Source organism: Cynocephalus volans, chromosome 13 (assembly GCF_027409185.1).
Source record: "Cynocephalus volans isolate mCynVol1 chromosome 13, mCynVol1.pri, whole genome shotgun sequence".
Lineage (NCBI taxonomy): Eukaryota > Metazoa > Chordata > Mammalia > Dermoptera > Cynocephalidae > Cynocephalus > Cynocephalus volans.
This window is the reverse complement of record NC_084472.1, coordinates 51833027-51851379: the sequence shown is the minus strand read 5'-3', so window position 1 is coordinate 51851379 and position 18353 is coordinate 51833027. Positions and strand designations below refer to the sequence as shown.

The 18353-nt window shown below is 35.9% G+C and overlaps 1 protein-coding gene across 3 annotated transcripts in view; it reads right to left on the bottom strand.

Annotated features, from left to right (window-relative positions):
* Window positions 1-18353, bottom strand: part of WDR7 (WD repeat domain 7) — a 362337-nt gene that overhangs the window by 303689 nt on the left and 40295 nt on the right. For all 3 annotated transcript variants that reach the window (XM_063077001.1, XM_063077002.1, XM_063077003.1), the window contains exons 8-12: window positions 16864-17009; window positions 16288-16390; window positions 14129-14270; window positions 13653-13901; window positions 12657-12877 (exon numbers count right to left, since the gene is read on the bottom strand). In XM_063077001.1, coding sequence (XP_062933071.1) covers window positions 12657-12877; window positions 13653-13901; window positions 14129-14270; window positions 16288-16390; window positions 16864-17009 — 861 coding nt within the window. The remainder of the gene's footprint in view (window positions 1-12656; window positions 12878-13652; window positions 13902-14128; window positions 14271-16287; window positions 16391-16863; window positions 17010-18353) is intronic.

Here is an 18353-nt window from a genome sequence, read left to right as displayed (position 1 = left end):
TACTACCTATACATGTCCGTAAATATACGGTATGAATTTGGGTTTTTAAAATGTAAATCAATGGTATCATACTGTATTACATGTACAAATGTTCCATGTTACAGGCTGTACTTCTAAATCCAGCCACCCGCTACAACTGAAAATAAACTGAGAAAATGTGAATAGATTCATGCATAGATATCACCACAATTCATAAGTAAGAAATGTTCTACTGGGTCTCTGGTATTATTTTTTTCATTACTAAATTTTCATCCCTGTCTTATTCACACCTATCTGGCTTAATGAAGGAAAATGTGTTTTAAAGCACTCAATATTTTAAAATTATTTTCTTCTGTTAGCATTTTTTCCAAAGTCTAGTTTCTTTCTCTTAGAGTAACCTACACGAAAATAAAAGAAAAAGTTCCTGAGTCTTGAAGAGTGGACTCCTTTATACTAGAATTTATAGCAAAAGGAAAACAATAAATAACAGGAGAAGGTAAAATAAACTGGCAGGAAGATGGGAGGGAAGGTATCAGATCATTCCTATCTGTAACTACATAATTCTAATGGTAGAGACCTACAGGAAGTTTTCTGCTACAGCACTCTAGGAGCATTAAAATCATCTGCCTCCACTTCCACCTCCTCTCTTCCTCAGATTCCCCAGGCAACCAGTATACTCTTTTGGCCTCCCCTACCCTAGAGTTTAGATTATAGTAATTCACCCAGTCATCCAAGTCTACCTCTGACCGATATTCAAATTTGGAAAACATTCTATCTCTAACTGCTCTGTTGCTTAAATTTCTTAGGTATGAGAATATGATTAAACTAAAATGCTATAGTTCTGAAGTATCAAAACACTATAATAAATAAAATCTCTGAAGCATGAATTAAATATTGCACTCAGTTAAGGGAATGAAGCTATAAAACAGGAGAGAAAGGAAGACTTGCTTTTCGCTAGTAACTTTAACACCTTTTGTATTTTATGCTACGTGCATCATTACTTATTTACAAAATATTTTTAGACACTATGGTAGATAGTCCAAGTGCAGATGAAAATGTAATAAGCCAGTTAAAATTCCAGCAAACCCATTTTTAAAAGATTTTTCTAAAAATATTTGAAGTGGCAATCTAATTTAATAATAATGTAAAGGTTCCACTTTAAATTTGAATCCTATTAAAATTGCATAAAATCAATCTATCACATCTAAATAGCAATATATAACACCAAAACCACCCATTTAAAAACAATAAATACAACTTAGAATGATAAAAAAAATGGTATCGGATTTTATTTTATATTGATGTTGCAAAATTAATATAATGCTTAAGTGAACAGTTTCATTTCAAACAAATATTTCATTTCAATTTTCTTTCATATGTATATATAGTATCCTTTTTTATCAGGAAATCAAACCACCAAAAGGAAAAGAAGAAAAAAAAAACTGGATTTTTTTTCCCCTCTACACTCTATAATTTTAAGAAAGAAATAGAAATGGCAAATCTAATATTTTAGATCTCAAAACTACAAATTCCAGCACCACTCTAAGAATCAATATATAGTCAAATCTCACAGCTCTTTTTGAGTAGTTTATCAAAGCTCCTTGTTTCTCTGAGTACCTATGATATGCCCCTGCCCTCATCCACCAAAACATTTTGTTAGTACTTCTTCTTTGCCATTTATAGTCTGCCTTCTGGCAGGCTAACTTAAATTTGCCTTATCCTCCTTCTAAAACACAATATTATATTTCTTGGAACACTTAAACACAGTACTTGACAAAGAGTAAGTACCAACTAAAAAAAACTATCCGAATTGTTCTCAATAACCTTTTGGTACTCTAGAAACCTGAATTACTTCAATATTTTATATCTCAAAGGGTATCTTCAGCAAAATTTTTAATTTTCTTACTACATTTAAATTCTTTGAAATAATCTGAATCAGGCAAAAGTTAAATATCAGTTAACCAGACTATTCAATGAATAAAAAACTCAATTTCAAAGCACCTTTCCTAAATGGACTTTTACTACTTTGGAAAACAATATTAAATACAATGCCTTTTACAAATGAAAAACCAAAAACCTTCACCATAAAATAAAAGTAAAATCTATTCAATTTAAGTACTCTACATAATACTATAGTTAGGTAATATTTATCATCTATAAACATATCAAATATTTTTAAATAATTAAAAGAATAGAGAAATAGTTCATTGAAAATTAAGTATACAGAGCCACCGAGTATAGCACTAAATTAATGCTAATAAATACTACGAATTTGGAAAGATTTTAAGTAAAAAAATTCTAAAAAATAGCTCAAAAAATGAAGATGTGGGGAAAGGATGACAAAGACACATCTAGACAGTAGGAAAATAAGTACATCTTATTTGTCTCCTGAGACATGTTATAAGGAGGTGGGAAAGAGGTTGCAGAGTCTGTCTGCAGAGCTCATCTCCAGCTTCAGCATCTAATCTACTTAGCAGATAAGATTTCATTTTCTTCCCTGTCTACTTAAGCTAGAAGACAATGAATTCTTTTCCTTAGTAGTTTCTTAACAACTTTATATGTTTTAGGAAACATTAAATGTGACTATAAAATAAGAAAGGAGGGCTGGTCGGTTAGCTCAGTTGGTTAGAGCACGGTGTTATAACACCAAGGTCAAGGGTTCAGATCCCCATACTGGCCAGCCACCAGAAAATAAAATAAAATAGGAAAGGAACAATTATCAGTCTTGTGTATTCTTAATCACAGTTTAAGTAATTTTTAAATGTAACACTTCCGTTTTAGAAAATCTTTTCCTGAAAAAAATGTACAAAAAATCAAAATTCAATTTATTTCTGAATTTATACAAGATAAAACTCAAAACTCTATTCTAATCAAAAAAGCAGATGCCAAACTTTTCAGCATTTATATTTAATCATTACTTTTGGCAGATATTTATAACCTTTCAACTACAAATAGCTAATTTACTTACTACCAGATCAAAACTTTGAAATAAAATATATTCTGCTAAAAAGAATATGACACTGAATCAATTTATGAGAGGGACAATTCATGCATCAGAATTAGTATATGGATGTGGCTAACTATAACCTCAGCAAAACAGTCATTTTCTAAACATTTAGCAAATATCAAATTCTTCTTTCCTTTTTATTAATCATTTAGGCTCTTTGATCTCTAAACATACTTGCTGATATGCCTAAAACCACCCGTAAAATGAACAGGTAATTAACTATGCCGTTATTTTTACTTGTTAAATTATCATATAGCAAAAAGCAAGTATCTTTGTCTTAATCAGTACTTTTGGATGTCAATCAAAAACAAGAGGGGTGGATGGTTAGTTCAGCTCATAGAGCATGATGCTGGTAACATCAAGGTCAAGGGTTTAGATACCTGTACCAGCCAGCAGGGGGAAAAAAAAAAAAGAAATTTTTCTGTTGTTAAGCTTAGAAAAAGAAAATTACAAATTAAAAAAACATTATTTTCTAAGTACTGGACTTCCTTATCTGTATCTCTTTCCCTCATAATCCCCAGGCAACTTCTGCTTTTGGCCTACCCTGAGTCTAGTGGGTAACCCATTCTCTGTTTAGTTGCATATATATCTTTTAAATAGTTGTTTTACTCCTTACAAATTATTTTTAAATACAATTGGTCAAAAACATTTATTATACTGAATACCCACTTGCAATTTAAAAAAAAACTATGAGACACATAGACATATATAAGCTAAAAATGTATATATTAATGTAATTAAAACATGATCTTGTGTAAGCCATTCCAAACAAACTTTCCTTTTAATCACATCTGTAATTTTTAAAAAATTATATTTTACTCTTTTTTTAATTCTATTTTTCTATGAACTTTTTTTTATTATTATTTTTAATTCTATTTTTCTATGAACTTTTATTTTTATTTATTTTTTTTCTTAATTTTATTTTGTCGATATACAATGTGGTTGTTTATTGTGGCCCATTACCGAAACCTCCCTCCCTCCTCCCTTCCCCCCCTCCCACCCAACAATGTCCTTTCTGTTTGCTTGTCGTATCAACTTCAAGGAATTGTAGTTGTTATGTCTTCTTCTCTCCGCCCCCCCCCGTTTGTGTGTGTGTGTGTGTGTGTGTGTGTGTGTGTGTGTGTGTGTGAATTTATTTATTTATTTTTAGCTCCCACCGATAAGTGAGAACATGTGGTATTTCTCTTTCTGTGCCTGACTTGTTTCACTTAATATAATTCTCTCAAGGTCCATCCATGTTGTTGCAAATGGCAGTATTTCATTCGTTTTTTAAAAATTATATTTTACTCTAATATTTTAAATGTTTTATTCTTTTAAAAACTGAAGTCAGCCAAATCAGAGATGGTTGTTCTAAACTAGTAGAGAATGAATAACCTAAATAATCAGTTTTAGCACTGAAATATTAGGTATTTCACCAAATGTTCATTCAAAAATGAAAATTCTCATGTTTCACTCAGGCATAACTACTCTAAAATGAAGTTTAGGAGAGAAGTTGTACCAATACTTTAACTTATGAGTGGAATTACAATAATACCTATTTCACTAAAATATGACATAAAATTGGCTTTTTAAACAAATATATAGTGATTTTTCACAGTGATTAAGATAAGAAAGTAACCAAATTGGTAAAAAGGAAAAGGAAGGAATAAAAAAGAAGGCAGAGAACAATTAAGGACCTGGATTTACAAATCTGGCAGGAAAAATAATGAGAGAGGTTGTTAGTAGGACTTCTTACAAAGCCACCAATATCAAACCAAAGAAAATCTACCACTGGGAGAACATGGCTCATAAAATACATTACCAAGAATATTACATAAGTAAGCAGAAAGGTGAAGAAAAATTTCCTGGGTTTTAAAATGAGATATCTTGTGAACACTGCAATGGATACACTAGTAAGACTGTTTTTAATTTCAGTAAGACCAGAATTGGTGATATTGAGTGGATTACAACAAACATAAAATATGTGTACAAGAAGACAGTGTGCTGTGTGTACAAACACACACGTGAGTGTCGGGGGGTGGTGCTTATGCACACAAAGGTGGCTAATCATATGAACAAGTTCATGCTTAACAAACAGTAAAAGGATAAATTTGGAAGGGGGTTTCAAGATGGCGGTGGCTGCGGCGGTTGGCGCGGAGTAGCTGAGGTGGAAAAGGCGGCCACTGGGCCTCAGGCAGCCGGGAAACTTGTGGACCTTCCTCTTGCCATCTCTTAAGGGAGGACCGCTGCTCGTGGCCGGTCGTGGGGGCTGACCACCACTTTGCCCTCGGCAGGAGAGGCTGCCTCATTTACAGGCAACAGCTTTGAAGAATGGAGCAGTAAAAGAACTGTTTCGTAGCTGCAAAAGTGAATCTCTAAACAGGGAACACGGCGCCAAGGCTGCTGTGGATGCAGACGGGATGCCGGAGGCTGGGGCCGTGCTGAAGGCAGCCAGCGGCCCTATTCATGATTAGAGGTTTCAGGCCGGCATAAAAGAAGATTCCTGGGAGCGTCCGAGCCGCACCACGGGACCGAGCGAGCAGCCCAAGGCAGCGGGAACCGAGAACGGGGAAGGTGACAAACCAGAGGCAGAGAGTGAGTGCCCGACCTGGCACAGCCCTGTGAGTGACCCCTGGCCCGGCCCTGCTCGGGGGGCTGACGCCCACCCAGCTTCGGCCTGCATCACCGGGCCACTCACTGCCCCGGGGCTGCCTTTTCTCAGGTGGTGGCAGGTCCGGCCTGGCTCGGCTCCTCACTGAGCCTTCCCACTTGCTTGCCCCGGTGCGTGGCTTCCCAGGGCCTGCAGGCTGGCCTCCCCTCCCACTCCCTCTGTGGTTCTCTGGCGGGGCTGGTGGTGTGGGGTGTCCCCGGCCAGTGTCGGGAGGGCAAGAAAGTACAGGCGGGGCCAACTGTCACTCCACCACACCCTGGACTCCGGCCCCCGGTAAACTTCCTGTTACTGGGAGGCAGATACCATCTCTGTGGCCACCAGTTCGGAAAAACACCTAACGAATTTCGGGTAGGGAATAGTGTGGTAGGAGAGTTCCCAAGTCCGCTTGAACCTGCCGGAGAGCTGACTGAAGGCAGGCACTGGACTCGGTCCATGCCGGGGGGATACAAAGGTGAACCGTGTGCTGCAGGCTCCTCCCCCGAGGAGCTCACGCTCTGGTGTGGGAGATAAGACAAGTACACACATAACCGCGATACCAAGAGGAAGGTGATAAGTCCCAAGAAAGATCTACACAGTGCTACAAAGGCACCCAGACCGACCGGTCATCTGTGCCTACCAGAAACCTGGTAGACTTCCTGGGCGAGGCGGTGCCAAGCAGGGTCTTGAAGGCCCAGCTGATAGACGAGGGTTGCAGAAGACACGTCCCAGCCCAGCCCAGTGCACACAGAGCGGGGAGAGGTGTGGCCGGGGAGACGTGCGGCCAGGGAAGCGGAGACTCGACAGAAACCACACACCCTGTGTGGTCGCCACTGCACGATCCAACAGCCGTCGCCACTGCACGATCCAACAGCCCAGGCCAGAGCACACGGAACAGGGAGAAGTCCTGCACAGGAAGTGAAAGCTCAACAGAGATCACACACACTGTGGTACGTGATCCACCAGCCCAGCAGAGTCCAAGCTGACCAGAAACGTGGCTCCCCAGAGAGGCCCAAGACCCGAGGCAACACACACACAAGGCACTAGAGGCCAACTGAGCAGTCACAGAGGTAGCCATACCAAATTGGCAACCACAGCAACATCTTAGTTAGTCATTAGTCTCAAACTGGTGGACTGTGAAATCCCCTGCCACAATGAATAAACATCAAAAAAAAGATACCAGAAATACAAAAAATCAAGAAAGTACACCACCAAAAGTTAATAAATCTCAATCTCTAGATCCTATAGAACAAGAAGCCCTTGAAATGACTGACAAGGAATTTCGAGTGATAATTCTAAGGAAACTGAATGAGATACAAGAAAACTCAGCTAGACATTTTGATGAAATGAGGAAAAGTATACAGGACCTGAAAGAGGAAATGTACAAGGAAATAGATGTCCTGAAAAAAAGTGTAGCAGAACTTGCTGAACTGAAGAAGTTATTCAGCGAAATAAAAAACACAATGGAGAGTTTAACCAACAGGCTTACGGAAGTTGAAGAGAGAACCTGTGAACTTGAAGATTGGCTGTTTGAAATAACACAAGCAGACAAAAAGAAAGAAAAAAGAATCAAGGACATGGAAGAAAATCTGAGAGAGATATCAGACAACCTTAAGCGCTCAAATATCCGAGTCATGGGTATTCCAGAAGGGGAGGAAAATGGAGATTCCATTGAAAACATATTCAAAAAAATAGTGGCAGAAAACTTCCCAGGTATATGAAAAATCACAGACCTTCAGATCCAGGAAGCTCAACGATCTCCAAACGTATTCAACCCAAAAAGGCCATCTCCAAGACATGTTATAGTCAAATTGGCAAAACTCAGAGACAAAGAGAGAATCTTAAAAGCTGCAAGAGAGAAGCGTCAAATCACCTATAAGGGAGCCCCAATCAGGCTAACATCAGACTTTTCATCACAAACCCTAAAAGCTAGAAAGGAATGGGATGATATATTCAAAATACTAAAAGACAAAGATTGCCAGCCAAGAATACTCTACCCTGCAAGGCTATCCTTCCGAAATGAAGGGCAAATAGTATATTTCTCAGACAAACAAAAACTGCGGAAGTTCACCACCACACGACCACCCTTACAAGAAATCCTCAAGGGAGTACTGGGTTTGGTTCCTGAAAAATAACTACCACTGCCATAAAAACCCAAGAAAAATCAATACCCACTAGTATAATAAAAATGGCATTCATGAAGAGAAAACAAGCAAACAAAAACGCTATCTACAACCTAAGGAACCAACAAACAAAGAAACCAAACAGTAAATCAGAAAGCAAGGAACAAAAGACACCTAAGACAACCAAACAACCAATAAAATGCTAGGAATAAATCAACACCTTTCAATAACAACTCTTAATGTAAAAGGCTTAAATTCCCCAATCAAAAGACACAGACTGGCTGAATGGATCAAAAAGGAGGACCCAACTATATGCTGCCTACAAGAGACCCACCTCACCCAAAAAGATTCACACAGACTAAGAGTGAAAGGATGGAAAAAGATTTACCATGCAAACAGAAAAGAAAAACGAGCTGGAGTAGCTATTCTTATATCTGACAAAATAGACTTTAAACTTAAAACCATAAAAAGAGACAATGAGGGACACTACTTAATAATAAAAGGACTGATCCATCAAGAAGACATAACAATCATAAATATGTATGCACCCAATGTTGGAGCAGCCAGATTTATAAAGCAAACTCTATGAGACCTAAAGAAGGAAATAGACACTAATACCATAATAGCAGGGGACCTGAACACCCCACTGTCAATATTAGACAGATCATCTAGGCAAAGAATCAGTAGAGAAACACAAGATCTAAACAAGACTCTAGACCAATTGGAATTGGCAGATATCTACAGAACATTCCATCCAACAACCTCAGAATATTCATTCTTCTCATCAGCACATGGATCATTCTCCAGGATAGATCACATACTAGGTCACAAGTTAATTCTCAATAAATTCAAAATAATTGGAATTATCCCATGTATTTTCTCAGACCACAATGGATTAAAACTAGAAATTAATAACAAACGAAACTCTGGAAACTATACAAACACATGGAAATTAAACAGCAATCTAATTAATGACACATGGGTCCAAGAAGAAATCAAGCAGGAAATCAAAAAATTTATTGAAACTAATGAAAATAATGATACATCATACCAAAACCTGTGGGATACTGCAAAAGCAGTATTAAGGGGGAAATTTATTGCATTAAATGCTCACCGCAGAAGAATGGAAAGATGGCAAGTGAACAACCTCACACTTCCCCTTAAAGAACTACAAAAACAAGAACAATCCAAACCTAAAGTTAGCAGATGGAAAGAAATCATTAAGATCAGAGCAGAACTGAATGAAATTGAAACCAAAAAAACAATTCAAAAGATCAATGAATCAAAAAGTTGGTTTTTTGAAAAGATAAATAAAATTGACAAACCATTAGCATGGCTAACAAAAAAAAGAAGAGAAAAGACTCAAATAACAAAAATTAGAAATGAAAAAGGCGATATTACAACTGATTCATCTGAAATACAAGGAATCATTCGAGACTACTACAAACAACTACACGCCAACAAATTTGAAAATCTGGAGGAAATGGATAAATTTCTGGACACACACAAGCTCCCCAAACTGAACCATGAAGACGTAGAAAATTTGAACAGACCAATAACAATAAAGGACATTGAAGCTGTTATCAGAAGGCTCCCAACAAAGAAAAGCCCAGGACCAGATGGATTCACAGCAGAATTTTACCAAACATTCAAAGAGGAATTGACACCGATTCTTTACAAACTTTCCAAAAGATTGAAACAGACGCAAATCTCCCAAACTCATTCTATGAAGCAAACATCATCCTGATACCAAAACCAGATAAAGATATAACCAAAAAAGAAAACTACAGGCCGATATCCTTGATGAATATAGATGCAAAAATCCTCACTAAAATACTAGCAAACAGAATACAGCAACACATACATAAAATTATTCACCACGATCAAGTGGGATTCATCCCACGGATGCAAGGTTGGTTCAACATATGCAAATCAATAAATGTGATACACCATATTAATAAACTCAAACACAAGGACCATATGATCATCTCTATAGATGCTGAAAAAGCATTTGAGAAAGTTCAGCACTCATTCATGACAAAGACCCTCTATAAGTTAGGTATAGAGGGAAAGTATCTCAACATAATTAAAGCCATATATGACAAATCCACTGCCAATATCATCCTGAATGGGGAAAAGCTGAAAGCTTTTCCTTTAAGAACAGGCACTAGACAAGGATGCCCACTCTCACCACTCCTATTCAACATAGTGTTGGAAGTACTAGCCAGAGCAATCAGAGAAGAGAAGGAAATAAAGGGCATCCAGATTGGAAAAGATGAAGTCACACTGTCCCTGTTTGCAGATGACAGGATCCTATATATCGAACAGCCTAAAACCTCTACAAAAACACTCTTGGAATTGATAAATGATTTCAGCACAGTAGCAGGATACAAAATCAACACACAAAAATCAGTAGCATTTCTTTTCTCCAATAGTGAACATGCAGAAAAATCAAGAGAAATCAAGAAAGCCTGCCCATTTACAATAGCCGCCAAAAAAACAAAATACTTAGGAATTGAGTTAACCAAGGAGGTGAAAAATCTCTATCATGAGAACTACAAACCACTGCTGAGAGAAATTAGAGAGGATACAAGAAGATGGAAAGGTATCCCATGCTCTTGGATTGGAAGAATCAACATAGTGAAAATGTCCATACAACCCAAAGTGATATACAAATTCAATGCAATCCCCATCAAAATTCCAAAGATATTTTTCTCAGAAATGGAAAAAACTATCCAGACATTTATATGGAATAATAAAAGACCACGAATAGCCAAAGCAATGCTGAGTAAAAAAAATAAAGCTGGAGGCATAACACTACCTGACTTTAAGCTATATTACAAAGCTATAATGAACAAAACAGTATGGTACTGGCATAAAAACAGACATACTGATCAATGGAATAGAACAGAGAATCCAGAAATCAACCCACACACTTACTGCCAGCTGATCTTTGACAAAGGCACCAAGCCCATTCACTGGGGAAGTGACTGCCTCTTCAGCAAATGGTGCTGGGAGAACTGGATATCCATATGCAGGAGAATGAAACTAGACCCATACCTCTCCCCAAATACTAAAATCAACTCAAAATGGATTAAGGATTTAAATATACACCCTGAAACAATAAAACTTCTTAAAGAAAACATAGGAGAAACACTTCAGGAAATAGGACTGGACACAGACTTCATGAATACGACGCCAAAAGCACGGGCAACCAAAGGAAAAATAAACAAATGGGATTATATCAAACTCAAAAGCTTCTGCACAGCAAAAGAAACAATTAACAGAGTTTAAGGACAACCAACAGAGTGGGAGAAAATATTTGCAAAATATACATCTGACAAAGGATTAATATCCAGAATATATAAGGAACTCAAACAACTTTACAAGAAGAAAACAAGCAACCCAAGTAAAAAATGGGCAAAAGAGGTAAGTAGGCATTTCTCTAAGGAACATATACAAATGGCCAACAGACATATGAAAAAATGCTCAACATCACTCAACATCTTGGAAATGCAAATCAAAACCACACTGAGATACCATCTAACCCCAGTTAGGATGGCTAAAATCCAAAAGACCCTGAACGATAAATGCTGGCGAGGTTGCGGAGAAAAAGGAACTCTCATACATTGTTGGTGGGACTGCAAAATGGTGCACCCTCTATGGAAAATGGTATGGAGGTTCCTCAAACAATTGCAGATAGATCTACCATACGACCCAGCTATCCCACTGTTGGGAATATACCCAGAGGAATGGAAATCATCAAGTCGAAGGTATACCTGTTCCCCAATGTTCATCGCAGCACTCTTTACAATAGCCAAGAGTTGGAACCAGCCCAAATGTCCATCATCAGATGAGTGGATACGGAAAATGTGGTACATCTACACAATGGAATACTACTCAGCTATAAAAACGAATGAAATACTGCCATTTGCAACAACATGGATGGACCTTGAGAGAATTATATTAAGTGAAACAAGTCAGGCACAGAAAGAGAAATACCACATGTTCTCACTTATTGGTGGGAGCTAAAAATTAATATATAATTCACACACACACACACACACACACACACACACACAAAAACCGCGGGGGGGGTGAGAAGATATAACAACCACAATTACTTGAAGTTGATACGACAAGCAAACAGAAAGGACATTGTTGGGGGGGACGGGGGGAGGGAGGAGGGAGGGAGGTTTTGGTGATGGGCAACAATAATCAGCCACAATGTATATTGACAAAATAAAATTAAAAAAGAAAAAAAAAAAGCAGTAAAAGGAAGTTATGGGTCTATTAGTTATCAGTCCTAAGTCTTCCTAAAATCTAATATTTCTAAAATTATTAGCTTTTTATTTAATATCACAGCCCAACTTAAAACAAAAGTAATCTGCTTCCACAAAGTTATGTAAAAAATTTTCCAAAATCATGATCAGTGACTACTATATTCCCTTTCCCTTATCACAGTAATTTTTTTATTTACGTGAACTCTATTGATAAGTATTGATAAATATTTTCCCTGTACCAAAGAACACTTTCACAGTCTTTTTGTTCAGGCGGACACAAAAATAATAGATCATATAATGTCTTTGGGAATATTTAATTATTTTAAAACAAAAAATTGAAAGTTCATTTAATAAACATATTCTAAACTGTTACTATGTTTCAGAGATAAGCCACGTCATTCAGAAACTAATAACAGGAAAAAAACCACTACATACATCTTCTATTTCCACATGCCCAATAGCAAATGATCGTAACTTTACCTAAATATTATACGTTACTATTATCTTAGTTTTATAATTGAAAGGGTTTTGCTAATTCTTATCACATTTTAACTTACTCTGGATTCTATTTATATGCTTGATAGCAACATAACTCAGCTGTACCACAATGAAATAATCTATTGTATAAATCAACTTACACTACAGTTTTCAGGTGGAACTAATAGTTGAGTAATCTCGCCACCATGAACACAGAAGATATGTTTCATTTCTCCAGAAAATATGTCCCAAATTATGACCGAAAAATCCACACCTCCAGATATCAGATATCTTTGATCATAACGAGCTGAGACCTGATGAGGATATAGCAAACATGTGACTTTGTTCCGATGACCACGGAGTGTTCTGTGAGGTGGCCAACCTGTGGATGAGGTTTTGGATTTAAAAAGGGAAAATTAAAGTCTTAAAAGTTTCAACAAGTAAAAGTAAACATGAATCGTCAGAACAGCTATAAATTTTATCACAGAAACGGCTTCCAATTTTATCTTCTACAACTATTGTGTCCAATACAGTAGCTACTAGCCACATGAGACTATTGAGCACTTGAAATGGGGCTAATCTGGATTCATATGTGCTTTATAGCACATGTAAGATAGTCATGAGATTTTAAAGACTGAATACTAAAAAAAAGTAAAATATTTCATTAATAATTTTCATACTGATTATAAGCTGAAATGAAAAGTTTGCTATACTGACTTAGATAAAATATATTATCACAGTTAATTTCATCTGTTTCCTCATCCTTTCTAACATGGCTATTAGAAAATTACATATGTGATTACATATATGGTTCGCATTAGATTTCTATTGCACAGAACTGTTCTAGAAGATTATCAGTATTACTAGTAATACAGTAATTAGTAATCCATGGAGATAACAAATTATTGATAGAACTATTAATATATATCAAAGAGATAAGATAGAATACTTCTCTATTTATAGTCATTACATGGTAATTATTCCAATAATAGGCACTGAATATTTTATTATCTGCACATTAAACTCTACAAACTACATAGTATACTAACAACTACACTGATTCACTGTATCTGTTAAAAACCAGAGTAGAGACATTTTCAATATCAGGGTTACAGGGTTCTCAAAACACTTCAGACATTTGCAGATCTTCAGTATACCTCTTCTGAGCATGTCTTTCCCTTGCAACAGTTGTACTATGGCAGTCTGTGTGGCAGGTACAATAATTATGCTTCCATCTTCACGGCCACAAACAAGTCGTCCATGTGCTGGTATGTACACACTTGCAGTTACTTTAAGAGGTTCATTACTATTGGGAATCACACTTAGCTGATCTATAATCCCAGCAGGACAAGGATTCAGTTTATCAAATGCCTCTTGTAAACTAATCGAAGTTGTCATTTCCAGCCCTACAGAGGTATTTTTTGTATAAAAGAAAAACATTTATGCACATTAAAAAAAATTTAAAACATTAAGATAATTTTGGTTGATTCAGTAATACACTAAAAGATGATAGCTGTCATCAAATATAATTCTTAGAAGAAAATGATACGTGTACTTTATAAATTTATTATTTAGTGGTTAGTATTCAAGATGTAAAATTAAAACAATTCAGAAATTGCTACACATGCTTTACCTTCTTCACCTTCCTGTTTATCAGGTATATCTGATATATTCCAAATATTCAATCTTCCAGAAGAATCACCCTGAATTAACAGTTTATGGAAATAGTCCCTGCATCCATAGAAGAACCGTGTAACAGGAGGACAAACCAACAACTGCCAAAAAAAAAAAAAGATTCATAATCTTTAGCTATATTTTTAATCAAAATATTTCACACATTAACATTTTTTCAAATAAAGATGTTAGGTACTTTGCCTCAGTACCTGAGTTTAAGAAGTGTTTATAGCATGGTTGTTCAATAATATTCTAATGTAATTTTGTTGCATTAATATATATGTCAATTTATATTTAAATCTAATATAACACAAACATTCAAGAAAATGAAAACTATATTTATATTCTTTCCCTAAAATTAGTATTTATACTTTTTCTCTGTTGTTTAAAAACTGATTACTAGCCACAATAATACAATTTACTTAATTGCCTGTTATTAAATAATCAATACAGAGATATGGCACTCTTTCCAAAGAGAAAAGTCTCCAGTTACAAGGTCAAAAGGGAGAATTCACTAATCCTTGCTTTTTTGCCCACTCCTGATTAGTCACTAAAAATAGCAGCAAAATTAAACTACCAAGCTTGTGCAACTAGAGGATCCCATTTAAAAAAAATTAGTAAGATGTTGTGCCTTTACTGAGATCGCTTATTTGAAAATACTAAATAGTGGTGGACTCCTAAAATTAAAGCTCATAGTACTGATACACAAATACTGTAATTTTAAAGCATAGACTCTTAGTAATTTTAAAGCATAGACTCTTTAAAGCATAGACTCTTACCAACTACAGTTGGTATTAGTTGTTTCATAAAAAGCTGTAGCCTATGGAAACTATATATCTTACACATAACCAATTTTTTTGACTTAAAGTCTGAAAATTACTGGAAAAAATTATAAGTAATAAACTTCATTTTTATAGCAGTTTTAGATTTACAAAAAAATTGAGCAGAAAGTATAAACAGTTCACATACCCCCTTACACACACACACACACACACACACACACACACACACACACACACACACACACACACACAGTTTCTCCTATTATTAACACCTTACATTAGTGTGGTACATATTTTAGTTGATAAACAACATACTAGAAAAGAGAAGTTGCTATAGCAGGTGTAATAACCAATATTCCACATTACATGTATGAGTATCTTACACCACATAATACACATATTTTAATTTCAAATGTATTAGAGAGCTGATACTTAAAAAGAACTTATGTGTATATTATTTTTTGTTTCTTATTTTATATATATACTAATCATTATACCTTAGTTTAACTGGAAGTGCTTATCTAGGTTGCAGAGCAGATAGTAGGAGTTTTAAGTTGAGAGTAAAGAACAGACAGGTTACAGAAGATCTTAATTGTACATAGAAGTATAAATTCTATATATTCAAAATATTCATTAAAAAAAACCAATTCCCTTCCCTTCACCATCCTTCCACATAAAGATGGGACATAATAATAAAGAATAATAAAGCTGTGGAAACCAGTATATCAATAAAGCAAACTTTACTTTCAAAACCAAAGCTGCTTTCTTACTGCTCACAGAATACAGAGTTGAAAACCCAGTTCTAAGTGCTGTTGCATTTCAATTAAATGGATAGTAAGCAGGTTTTCAGAAACCACAATAAACTTTTGTTTTTATAGAGAAAAATGTTTTATTCTTCATTTCTAATATCTAATAATTTAAATTGCTACATGATTTTTGGGAGATACTACAATGTCATGTTCAAGTAATAATATCATTATTACATAATTATCTTTGCCCTTCTAAAATTACATGTTACTGTTTATAATTGCATGATAATGTAAAATAAATTTACACCATCAATATGAATTTTATCAAAAAGTCAATTGCATTATGTAATTGGCATAAGATTACTTGTACTCTTGGAGAAAGGTAAGTGCTATTTTATAGGCATATTACGTATTTTAAAATAAGCAAATTTTAAAATGTGCTCATAATTGAACATATCAAAATGTTTTACAACATCTAACACAGTGCTTTAAATTTGTATTCAAATACTTAGCTACCAAATTACATCAATAAGTATAGCTGTGAAAAACTTTCAATGTAACTATAAATGATACCTGAAGAATTTTACCTCTTTATCTTTTCGATCCAAGAGGCTATGTTGTACAGGGGGAATTAAATTTTCAACTGCTTTCCCCACATCACTGCGGAAGGAATCACTAGCTGGAAGGCAACTGAAAACGGAAAAAATACAACATTCAATTAAAATACAACATAAATATTTTATCATTCCATATGAAAAGGTTTCTTTTGACAATGTACAAAAAGGAATTGTTTAAATTAATTTAATGTAGGTATTAAATTAAATAACTAATGTTATAAAAATATCCTCCTTCAAATAAAAATCCACCTAATTTTTGTATTTAGAAGTTAAATTGGAATTACAAATCTTTTTTTTTTTTTTTTTTTTTTTTCGCGGCTTGCCTGCATGGGCATCCAAACCTGTGACCTTGGTGTTACAAGGCTGTGCATTAACCAACCAAGCTAACCTACCAGCCCTCAATTACAAATCTAACTTAAGAAGTTCTGCAGTTTTTTTTACCTAAATTAAATATTTATACTACATACATTTTCATACTTTCAGGTTGCACTACAAATTCTCAATCTTTTACTTTTGATTAAAGTCCTAACATTACTTACTGCATACCTGGCAGGTAGTTTGTAAATATAACTTTGCCCATTTTCAGTCCAAATGATTACTTTATCTGCTGATACAAAGTCCCCTCCAGTCCATGTCTGCCCATTTTCACTAGGACCTGAACACAACAGGGAATAGTCTCCAGCATCAAATACCTGCAAGGAACAAGAAATTCACAATCTACTCCATGTTTCACTACATCCTCCTGCACTCTGGTTTTTATTTCTATTTGTATGTGTTTTAAATTTCGAGAGAAAGGAAGGACTGTATATAGGCTACTCTAACCAAGCAGCAGCTAGTTGTTCCTCTCTAATCTTACTCTAACATAGTAGCAGTGACAAGGATAAGGTTAAAATGCTGCCACCCTGGTCAGTCCTTTCGCTATATTCCCTTATCCTCTAAGTTCACGAAAACAGTGCACTCCATGTTCTCTGAGGCAGTATAACACGGAAGTGAGAGCAGCTGCTGCAGGCAGAGTACCTGAGTTGTAACTCAGCAACTCCACTACCATTTGCATAGCCTTAATCAAGTTATTTGTCCCCTCTATGCCTCAGGTGCCTCATCAGCAAAATGAAGGAAGTAACAATTCCTACTGTGGTAAGCAGCCTCTAAGATGGCCCTGCTGATACTAATATTCACATCCTTGTGTAATCTCCTTCCTTGAGTGTAGACTGGATTTTGTGACAGGATGTAGCAGAGGTGATGTGATCTCAATTTCAAGATTACATGGGTCTTGGGTACACCTTTGCTTGCTTACCTACTCAGAGAAGACAGCTCCCATGTTGTGAGCTGCCCCATGGAGAGGCCCACATGGCAAGGAACTAATGTCTCCAGCCAACAGGCAGTGGGACCTGAGCCCTGCCAACTGCCAAGTGAGTGAGTCTGGAAGCAGATTCTCCCCATGTTGAGCTTGGAGAAGAAACTGCAGTCCCAGCAGACACTTTGATTACAACTCATGAGAGGCCCTGAGCCAGGCCCTGTGGTATCCATCTAAGCCATGCCCAGGTTCCTGATCCACAAAAACTGGGTGTTAATATGTTTGTTGCTTTCAACTAAGTTTTAGGGTTCAGGATTAAATAACCTACACACTTACTCTCAGAGAGTTGTGAGGATTAAAAGAAATAATACGTGGAAAGCTTTGGAAAAAAGTACTAGGCACAGAGCAAGTTCTCAAAACACATTAGCTATTTTTCTATTATGGAAATAATAAATCTGGGAGTGTTAAAGTAATATACGTCTTCCATCCTTAGCTCTGAAGTGATGAAACAAGACCTTCCCAACTCCAAGGAGCCAGAAAAAAAAAAGGCAATTGAATTGAAAGCACTTTACAAAGAAATGTCCAAACTGTAGAAAACTCACTACTTCTGTTCATATTTTTCTGATAAGATAATGACTAAAACAGTAGCAAAAAGTAGAAATTAAGATCAATAGACTATAGCCACTAACTGAATCATTCCATGAAACAAAACAAAAAAAAGTCAGCTATATACAGCCAATAC